The sequence below is a fragment of the Carassius carassius genome, chromosome 48 (assembly GCF_963082965.1).
Source record: "Carassius carassius chromosome 48, fCarCar2.1, whole genome shotgun sequence".
Classification (NCBI taxonomy): Eukaryota; Metazoa; Chordata; class Actinopteri; order Cypriniformes; family Cyprinidae; genus Carassius; species Carassius carassius.
Window position 1 is genome coordinate 18,730,699 of NC_081802.1, and position 10,571 is coordinate 18,741,269.

Below are 10,571 nucleotides of genomic sequence, written 5' to 3' on the forward strand. Positions count from 1 at the left end.
TCAAAGTTTTAAACAAAGCACCTAGGATGACTTCAGGGTGAGTAGTTTATGGCCTAATTTTCATTTTTGGGTGAACTAACACTTTAATCAACTATGCATTGCATAAGGCTGTGTAAATATGCATATTGTCATGGGTTTCTGTCTTATATATATATAACTGTGCTGTATTTCAAAATGATCAGTAACCTTTTTTTTTTTTTGTAATTACAGGACCTGTAAAGTATGGGAGCTACACCATGATGGACATGCAGACCTACAGCAGTGTAGACATACAGCTGGGGCTGCTATTTTAGGAAATGTGGACTACAGATAACATACTGTTGTTATGTACAACTACTTAAAAAACATTTTTGTTTGTGTGTTAGTACACAGAGCAGCGAGGTTGGGGGAAGCTGCCACAAGGAGGAGGGCCTTAGAAGAAGCTTGGATCGTCTGGAGGAAAGCAGTGTGAAGTTGCACTGCAATGTCACAGACCGTCACCCCCAAGATCCTAAAGGATTGTAAAACCATCCCCAATTATGACGTCTGGCACATGGCAAAAAGTAATGGTTACATCTTTGTTGACAAAATACATTTCAGATATTCATGGTTGGGAGTATCTATCCATACTTCTAAGGAAGCTTACTGCATCAACCTTTTTCAATCTGCGATATGTTTTGCCTGTAAATTGTACTCCATTAGGATTTTCAAAGAAGGTGGAGAAAATGTCCAGAGAGAAAGACTGTAGTCTGGTGAAGAAGTGGCATAAGAGCATCATAAACCACCTGTACTGGTCTGCCAACAGCTCTGAATCCGCACCAGAGAAGTTAGACAAATGGACCTCTATCATTAACCACATTCAAGATATTCACACACATTCTGACCCACTGATGTTTTCCGTCTAGGGAGACTGGTTTTGGGTTGTGGAGGTGTGAATCACAAACAAAACAATTCAGTTTAGGGCTGTTCTAACTAAAAGACATGAAGTGCCTCTCTGTTAGATTTTACAGTTTACATAATGGTATAGCTTTACTGTGTTTTAAAATTGTATTTTGAACATTTACATAGTTTTAAATACCAATGTTGACGTACTTAATATGGCAATATGATCCTTTTTGTTTGTGCTTTAATTTGTACCTTGCAGCAATGCACTTCAATGAGAATGTTGTCCAACCACAAATGACAGCATCTTAAGGATAACTTGTATACAAGCTTCTTTCCCAAGGCCAAAAAGGGAGGACATACCATCAAACCAGTAAAGACAGAGCCAACATTTTGTAAGTTTATCTGAAAAATTTTTATTTAAAACAATACTTACAAATGTGCAAATAAATAAGAAGAACTTATCGTACTTCACAGGCTATGTCATCAACTTGATGGACAGTGTTTTTTAAGGTTTTCCGTGATCCCCCTCCATATCAGGATGCCATACATACTCTGTCTGAATCATCAGGAAATGATTATATACAAGAAAGGACCCTTTTAAATGTGTAATATTAATTTATATGTAAATATTAGCATTTCTTATTTTTCATATCATTGTTGCTAAAATGTTAACACTGTAATTGGAAAGGCTGATTGCAGGGATTCAGCTAGCTTTATGTGCTATGATCAACATGAATTTACTAGTTTATATGAGACATTCATCTTTTTATTAAAGGAATCAATGTCTATAGATTGAATCAAAGTCACTCAGGTGTGAAGTATATTTAGGCTAAATTATGATTTTGCTTATAGGAATACATTTAACACTTTTGTGCATAGCAATCATGAATCTGTTAACATAAAAAAATCTATCAAATAAACTTGAAAAGATTGACCAAGCTTAAACTTCTTAGCAAACACATGAAAAGTCCATATATGCTTCATCTATTCAAAATGTTATAGTAGTAGTTTATAAATATTTAATCTCTCTCTCTCTCTCTCTCTCTCTCTCTATATATATATATATATAATCTACATAAATCAATTCCACTTTTGCATAGTTTGTCACATCAAATTCCACCAATTCCATAATCTTTCCCATCAGGGATATTGTTTTTAAATTGTTGTGCATATACGTATATTTTAAAGTAGTGTGTTAGAACACAATCTAAATAAATTAAATCTGACGTGAATAATTTATGTAGATCTATAGAATTTTCACACATTCTGTTCTCTGGGAAACATAACAGTGATATGATATAAGGTTTTAGTGCACTTCAAATTGTGTATTTATTTGAAAATAATTGACAAAACAAATTTAAAACGGAACAAAAAAAAAGATTGTTGAATTGGCTTAATATATCTCTTTGTATCAATTATATTAAAATTAAAAAAAAAAATGCAAAGACAGTGGCATATAACAGCTGATCTTCAAAGACGTCATTTCATCCTCAGGGTGTAAAATAGCATGGCATGCTCGTATTGCACCTGTTCAGGTGTTCACTGTCACTCTTTTAGGTGTTCACTGTCAGTCTTTTTTTTTTTGTAGGTGTAAGATGAAGTCATCCAGCAGACGCCACAACAGTTCAAACACTGCTGCTGTTGAGAAATATTTGCCAAAGATCATCATGCAGAGCTAAATTACGTGATCCAACATCTGCATGGACTCCATGATGGCCTCATCCTGAACAAAAATAGTTAGTAAAACAAAGAACATATTAAAGGAATAGTTGATCGAGGTTGACAGAAATGAAAATGTGCTGAAAATCTCCTCATCCTCAGTAGGGATGCAAGGATACCACTTTTTCACAACCAATCCGATCCAATACCGAAAATTCTGAGTACCTGCCGATACCGATCCAATTCGATACAGCACAGGTTTTTTTTAAATCAATGTAGAATTTCTATACTTCTCTGTGTTGACCTGATCATCAGTCTTTTGTGTGTTAAACACAATCTACTACATATACACAACATCATTTTAATGAAAAATAACTAATGAAAAAAATAATTATTATAATATAATAATACATTATAATACTATTATAAACTAGGTCAGTGGATTATTCAGCAGCAAAAGATACTCTAGATTCTAGAAAAATCACAGGTGCACAATAATTTTATTATTATTTCTAGTAAAATAAAAGTCTAAAATCTGGTTAAATGTTACACATTGCTCTTTGTATTGTTGTAAAATACATTCAAGAACAAGTATATACATTTATATAGAAATATAAAATATGTTTTTTTAATGTATAGCACAGTAATAAAGGCAGCAACATATCATAGATAGGACAGAACAAGAAAGACTATTAATGATCTTTGGTTGCGCAGAAAGGTATTATAATACTAAAGGCGTCCATATAGAGTGACACAGAGCGCTTATGCACATCCCGTGTGCAGAATGATGAGCTTGAAACAACACGGAGTCACAGTGTGCAGCTGCACAGCCCTCCGAGTCACATAGAACAGTCAGTATAACACACAATCTGCTAGGCTCGTGTTCATCTACAGTTCTCTCTTCACAGTCAGTGTACTGTTTGAGTACATGAATTACTCCGGGATATTGGTTTGTTTTAACTCAGAGGGAGTGTCAGCCACATTAAACAAGTTAATAACTTAAGTAATATGTGGATTAATGCGTATTGGAGACGCGAACCGTTTAAAACGATTCAGTCTGATTTGGTGAACTGGTTCACTAAGAAGAACCGGTTAAATCGAACGATTTGTTCACAAACCGGACATCACTAGTGCAAAGGGAAGAGATTGATATGTAGTGTATTAAATCTGTGCGTTAGTTTTATGAGCCTTTTCTCTGAACACTTTTAAACCTCAGTTATTGTGCGCTCTTTAAGTGAGTTTCTTGGTGCTATATAATGTTTTTGTGCCTTTCGTGGAGTTCAACAATAACACAGAATAGTATACACAGGAGCAGATTTGGATCGGTGTCGTCTGACCGATACACGATCTGCAGAAAATGCCAGGATCGGAGCTGATACCGATCCCGAGTATCGGATCGATGCATCCCTAATCCTCAGGCCATCCAAGATGTAGATGAGTTTGTTTGTTTTCATCATATTTGTAGAAATGTAGCATCACATCACTTGTTCACCAGTGGATCCTGTGCAGTGAATGGGTGCCGTCAGAATGAGAGTCCAAACAGCTGATAAAAACATCACAATAATCCACAAGTAATCCACATCACTCCAGTCCATCAGTTAGTATCTTGTGAAGTGAAAAGCTGAGTTAATAACAAATTCAGAACCTTTGCTTCTTGTTAAAATGTCTGTATTTCGATGTGAGAGACTACAGCAGATGGACTGTTTCACTGGAGGAAGCGTTATTATGGATTATTGACTCAGTTTCAAGTTAAAACAGATTAATGAGGGATTTGTTTCTTACAAACATGCAGCTTTTGGCTTTACAAGACGTTAATTCTTGTGTGGGTGACGGCACCCATTGGATCCATTGTAGAGACAGTGATGCAATGCTACATTTCTACAAAGGAAAACTCTGGAAGGTCTAAGGATGAGCACATCTTCAGCAAATGTTCATTTTTGGGTGAACTATCCCTTTAAATATCATTGCAGGTCTCCACCTAAAGGGTTTCTAATGCATCTTTAATCACATTCTAAAAACAAGTTATTTACATTTAATACCAAAAGCATAAAACAATGATAGAAATAATTAGTTTTCATGTCATCCATGTACCTTTTGACACGACTCCAGGAACTCCTCCATTGTGACGACGCCATCATTGTTGCGATCCATTTTCTGAGTGCAAACAGATAAACAATCAATAAACGAATCATTTGAGACCTGTTCTAGAAACATGACAAGCATTAGAAGTTAAAAAGAAAGAATAATGAGAATAAATGCTAGTTTTCATTTTAAGTTTTTTTTCTTCTGCTCATCTTGCATTTATTTGATTAAAAATACACTAAAAACAGTAATATTGCGAAATATTATTACAATACAAGATAACTGGTTTCTATTTGAATATATTGTAAAATGTCATATATTCCTGTGATCAAAGCTGAATTTTCAGCATCATTATATCACTCTGATATGCTGATCTGGAGTTTATGACCTGGAAGAAACTTTCGACATGTTCTCTAGGTGCGCTGTCCTCCATACACGGATATGTGTACTTCCCCATCAAATCATAAATAGACTTCATAATATCATTCATCTCCTAAAACAGACAGAAACAAATGAATGAATACAGTAATGGCTTCACATAAATGGACAGATTCTGCACTAGAGTAAATGTTCAAATACACAGTCTATGCGTCTGCGATACTGTACCTCTTTAGTGATGCATCCATCTTTGTTGAGATCATACAAACTAAAGGCCCAACACAGTCTATCAGTGACGGTGCCACGCAAGATGATTGACAGGCCAACCACAAAGTCCTGAAGCCAATGAGAAATACACCAGTAAGTGTAAAAAAGAAAGATGTGCAACTTTTTGATACATGATAAAATACATGCAAATGAATTTCTTTTCAACTTTTACATAGTCATTATATATTACTATATGCTTTTGAATCAATTAGGTAAATGGTATATTAATTACGTTTATTCATATTAAGTATATGAACAGCAAACTGACCTCAAAATTAACTGCTCCGTTTTTGTGTCTGTCAAAAGCCTCAAACAGGAAATGAGCGTATGCGCTCGAATCTTCAAAAGAATTAGGGACACAGAGGGATTCATAAAAGTCTCTTTAAATTCAGTTAATTAATGGAGTTGAAACATAGAATTACAATAGAATTGATAAAGTTGGAACAGATGAAAACTGATTTAATTAGGTTTATGCAATGATTCACTCACCTCCTTGAGGAAAAAAATGAGAGTAGATTAACTTTAAAGTCTCTTCATTCACTAATCCAGTGGGACATTCCTACAGCACATAAAAATAGTCATACACAAAACTATAATCAAAATATTTCAGTATTTCAACTATATTTAATAGCAATAAAACGATTTGAGGAAACAATGGTAAACAAAGATTTTCGATATATATCCAACACAGAAAAGAAGATAAATTGGTATGTCACAGAAAACCCATCCCGGTTTCATGATAAAAAACGCAAGTATTTGACGAAGTTGTAATTTTGTACAAATTCATACAACATGGAAAACGCATTATTTGTACAATAAAAAACCAATGGCTATGAGCTGCTCGCACAAAAATATCACATAAAATAGTTGCGAATTATCACGCGACTGTTGGGAAAAGCACCTTTTTGCAAAGAGACTGTCAGCAAACCCACAAACCATGAGTAGTCTTTCTTCGTTCACATGTGGCGAAGCTAGCCAATCACAACAGAGCTGATTTACATTTAGGAGTCTTAAAGGTACAGTAACGTTTTTCTGCTTGTTTATTTCTTAAGTGTCGTACAGAAGAAGAAACACACTTATAATATAAATATATAAACTTATTGTAGAGTCCATTAATAAATCAAACCAGTAGAGAGCTTACAAAGTCATTAAGGGAAAAGCTTCTTACATTTTTGAAACCTCTATAGAGGATTTGTAGCTCTGTTTTGGTGAACTTGGTCTGTTCCAGAATTTTTTCCAGACTATCCGGCCTGCAGCACACAGTAGCAAGCTCAAAATCCTCCTCTATACTGTCTAAATGACAGATGAAAACATAACAATAAATAGCACATTAAACTAAAAAGCAATACTTAATTAATTTCAGATATATATGCAGAAAGAACGTGCATAAAGTGAGTCGGTCACTTGCTTTGCCTGACTGTTGGTGTGGAGTCCACATGACAGCAGGGCAGAAGTTTGAGGAAGCGCTGTTTCATGCTCTTTTTGCTCTGGCCTGAGGGAGGGTTACCTGCAAAAACATCGGGAAACTGCTTAGCTATGCAGAAGTGCTTTGTAAATCATTTAAATTCTATTACAAGGACACAAAACCATTTGCAAAACACGCGGTCTGTCTCAGTCAGTTGGCCCTTTGACCCTTTTGAGTTTACTGGACATTGCATTTGATTTTAGTACGAAAATACCATTAAAGTCGCGTTCACATTTGAGCAACAAAATTTCATGGGCAAAGTATGACGTGTATGTTCAGGCCAACAGATCTGTAGAACAATAACAATATAACAACATAATAATGTTATGAGTCAAATAACTTATATTTTAGGCACAACACTGACAGTTATTTTGTTTAATTTTCGCTCCATCAACAAGCTCCAAACGAAAAAGCCGAATCAATCGCCTTTTACAGTGGTCCTGAATGAGTCAGTGTTTTAGTGAATCCATTCACTGAATCAGATCGCACTCATATGTCTGCTAGATGTCTGTTAAAGATCGCTTCATCTGGAAAACATCTGCTGTGTTTAAGATGTCGGTTTTACATTCATTCTAAACCATAAACATCTTAAAGACATCTTCTGAACATCTATTTGTCAACTTCTTCCAGAAGTAAACACACACATCAAATAGACGTCTCTGAGATGTACGTGTCAGGGTAAAGACAGTCGCTTATTTTATTCCTGATCAACGTTTTGAAAGAATCGGTTGAATGAATGATTCATGACATGATAAACACAGTCATTTGTTGCCACCTAATGATGTAACCTGCAAAAACATTCACGAAAAATCCCCAAGAATGGTTTTGAAGGCGCAAACAGATAATTTTGCCTATGAAAGTATTAAAGTGGCCCATCGAAAACAAATTCTTAAATCAAATCTAATGCGTCATGAATAAAACATCAAAGTAAAAGTCAGAAACAAAAACTAAATAATATTCAGAACAGACCTTAGATCAGTTTCATTGGGTGTTATTATTACTTACTGCAGATTGTACTGACAATAAGCACTGTATCCCAGTAAACTAGGCTTCATGTTAAAAATACTTTTCCCACTGTGCATAAAAATGTCTAAAATGCAGCTCAATTGAAATATCTATGTATTAAATTGAATCTTAAAATGCTTAGAAAGCCATGTTTTTCATACGTGTGGTTTCAATTGTTCCTGCACATCTATTAAAACACACGTATGTTAGTGAATGAGACTCTAATTTCATTATTTGCGCTATTCCATTTGGTCACGCAAAGAGGCACTGCAATTACAGTCTTCTGCTTTAAATACCAGCTTAGTTCAGGAGTGATTTTGGTCCATTTGTCCATACTGATCAGGTTTTTTTAATAGTGATCCATTTTAAAATAGTCCTTCAGGTTGTCCGTTGGATGAGAAGTTGCGAAGACATTTGTTTTTTTTTGTTTCTCAGTCCCTCATTTGAAGCTACTGAGAGTATTGATAGACACAAAGGAACGCATGAAGGTTGAAACCAAGATGGACGCAACATCAAAATTATCTAGCTTATCCGAATCCTCAGAAAGGGCAGAGAGGTGATTAAGATCCTGGAAAAAGATAATGATAAACGAATACAGAAATAAAACTTTTAATAGCTCAGCATTGACAACACTACAGAAAGCACTAGATTTACTTTATTAGCTACTTACCTTGTTAATCAACTGGGAAAGTCACATAACCAGATGACTTTTACTCGGTTATAAATCACTCAGTGACCTAGGACCTGAATACATTACAGATGTTCATCTATCTATCCAAATGATATCTATCTATCTATCTATCAAGGGCCACCATAGTATTTTTATAAGGTCTTCATTAACATGCATCAACATGTTTTATACAAATTGTATTAAAGGCAACTGTACAGCTGTGACACTGACAAAGAGGAAGCCTGACTCTAAAATGAAACTTAATCAATTATTTAAGCATATTACAAAGAGTTGTTATGACAAGATGTGAAATACAGTTAGCATGAAATGAGCGTGAACAACCATCAAAATATGAACCAGATGTAGCTGTGTTGGTATTTTTGACAAGGTCGTCATTTGATATTAATATCCCTGATAGCACATCACAGAGACGTCTATTAGACGTCTGCAAGACATATTGTTAGTGTTTGCTCATCTGCAGTACATCTATCGGATGTTTCCTATCTGATGTCGTAATAATAGACGTTTAGAAGATGTCTTTAAGATGTTCATGATTTAGAATATATGTAAAACTGACATCTGAAAGATGTCTTTCATGCTGTGAAAGCAGTATCAGACCTATTGCAAATATTCACTGCAGTGAACCGTGGTCATAAAAACTGCAGACATAACTAGGCTATATAAAATAATTAGCAAAATGCTTTTTAAAATAGCTTGAGTTTAACATGTCAACAGTAGCCACAGCTGTGTATAATGTAGTTTATGTCATTTCTTAAAAAACTTAAACATGAAACGTGACGGTTTAACTCAATCCCAGATAGCACACGTACATCTGCAAGATGTCTGTTAAAGATCTCTTGATCTGGAAAGCATCTGCTGTCTACAAACGTCCGATAGACGTCTTTCAGATGTCAGTTTTACATACATTCTAAATCATAAACATCTTAAAGACATCTTATAGACATCTATTTGACATCTAAAAGGAAAAGTCCTATTGACGTATTGCAGATGAGCAAACACTGTGAAAAATACGTCTTGTAGAAATGCAGACGTCAAATAGACGTCTCTGAGATGTACGTGTGCTATCAGGGTGACCTTAGCACACCGAACTGTTATAGTTATAGTACACAACATAATAACACAATGTGTGAATAAATGAATCCAAATACTGTCAGGTGGTAGGCTACCTTATATGCAGAAATAATGTGGTAAATAAACATCGAGAACATTGTGTTTCTTAATGGTATAATCCGAGAAGAGATAGTTGCCGCTTGTAAATATGCAGACATGATGGTTACATCGGAAAATATGTCCTGTAAAAGTCATTTTGAAAAATGAAAACCTAAATTTCAGTTAGCAAGTTTAGCGACCATACATAATCTACAAAGCAAGGGCTGGCGACTTCATTTGAGAGCATACAAAAAATACCATACGCTGATAAAAGTCGCGTCATTTAAGAGCACTCACCCGTCAGCAGGTCACTGGATCCGGCACATTCTCCAGAAGTATTCAAGCTCTCATCTCTAGAAGTCACCTTCATGTTGCCTTCGCGCGAAACACAGTCAGAGGAAAACACCTTTAATCCCGTTAGAGTGAGAAATAATACTGAATTATCTGTCTGACAGAAAATGTTTAAGTGCAAGGCATTAGAGAGTTAGTAATGTTGTTATATTTCCATTAGAAGTTCCCGTCGGTGGTTTGAATTCGCTCCAGTATCTGAAGAACATACGTGTAGACTGACTGTAGGCTACTATCAAAGTCAGTTCTTCTCCGTTATTATAAAGAGTCTCCGCTTCGCCTCACTGCCATCTGTTCTGCCCTGCTGCTAAATGAATGAACCTGCTCGGTGAATCAGGACAGCGCGTTAGGACATCATTATTGGCACGGTCCAGATCACTACCCATTGTAGAAAACTTAGTTATGTGGCAATCTAGCATCAGCAGTAGCTATTTGAACAAATTCAAAAGCATTGTTGGCACTTTCAACATCAGATAATTTTGTTTCTCAAACCTAAAGCATATAAAGTTTTCTGATTCAAAAACTTTTCTTTGTATTCCAACAAATTCCAATTCTTTTTCGGCATGTTACAAATCGAACTTTTTTTGTGCATTCCGAATCAAAATAATTTTTGGTGCTTTCCGAATCAAAATCATTTTTGTGCATTCCGAATCAAAATCTTTT

The 10,571-nt window shown here is 35.2% G+C and overlaps 1 protein-coding gene across 1 annotated transcript; it reads right to left on the reverse strand.

Annotated features, from left to right (window-relative positions):
• Positions 1-2,207: 2,207 nt before the first annotated feature.
• Positions 2,208-10,131, reverse strand: LOC132131288 (Kv channel-interacting protein 2-like). Its single transcript, XM_059543315.1, has 9 exons — positions 9,858-10,131; positions 6,655-6,757; positions 6,419-6,539; positions 5,740-5,809; positions 5,519-5,589; positions 5,212-5,319; positions 4,994-5,098; positions 4,615-4,677; positions 2,208-2,587 (listed from the first exon to the last, which is right to left on the reverse strand). The coding sequence occupies exons 1-9, from the start codon at positions 9,928-9,930 to the stop codon at positions 2,540-2,542; spliced, it is 762 nt and encodes a 253-aa protein (XP_059399298.1). The 5' UTR covers positions 9,931-10,131; the 3' UTR covers positions 2,208-2,539.
• Positions 10,132-10,571: the final 440 nt, after the last annotated feature.

Bases quoted from the DNA above. Each gene is read 5' to 3' on its own strand.
- LOC132131288 (XM_059543315.1), bottom strand. From the start codon at position 9,930: ATGAAGGTGACTTCTAGAGATGAGAGCTTGAATACTTCTGGAGAATGT. The intron at 6,540-6,654 runs GTGACCGACTCA...TCATTTAGACAG, and splicing joins CCAACAGTCAGGCAAAGCAA to TATAGAGGAGGATTTTGAGC. The intron at 4,678-4,993 runs GTCATAAACTCC...GTTTGCACTCAG, and splicing joins ATGTCGAAAGTTTCTTCCAG to AAAATGGATCGCAACAATGA.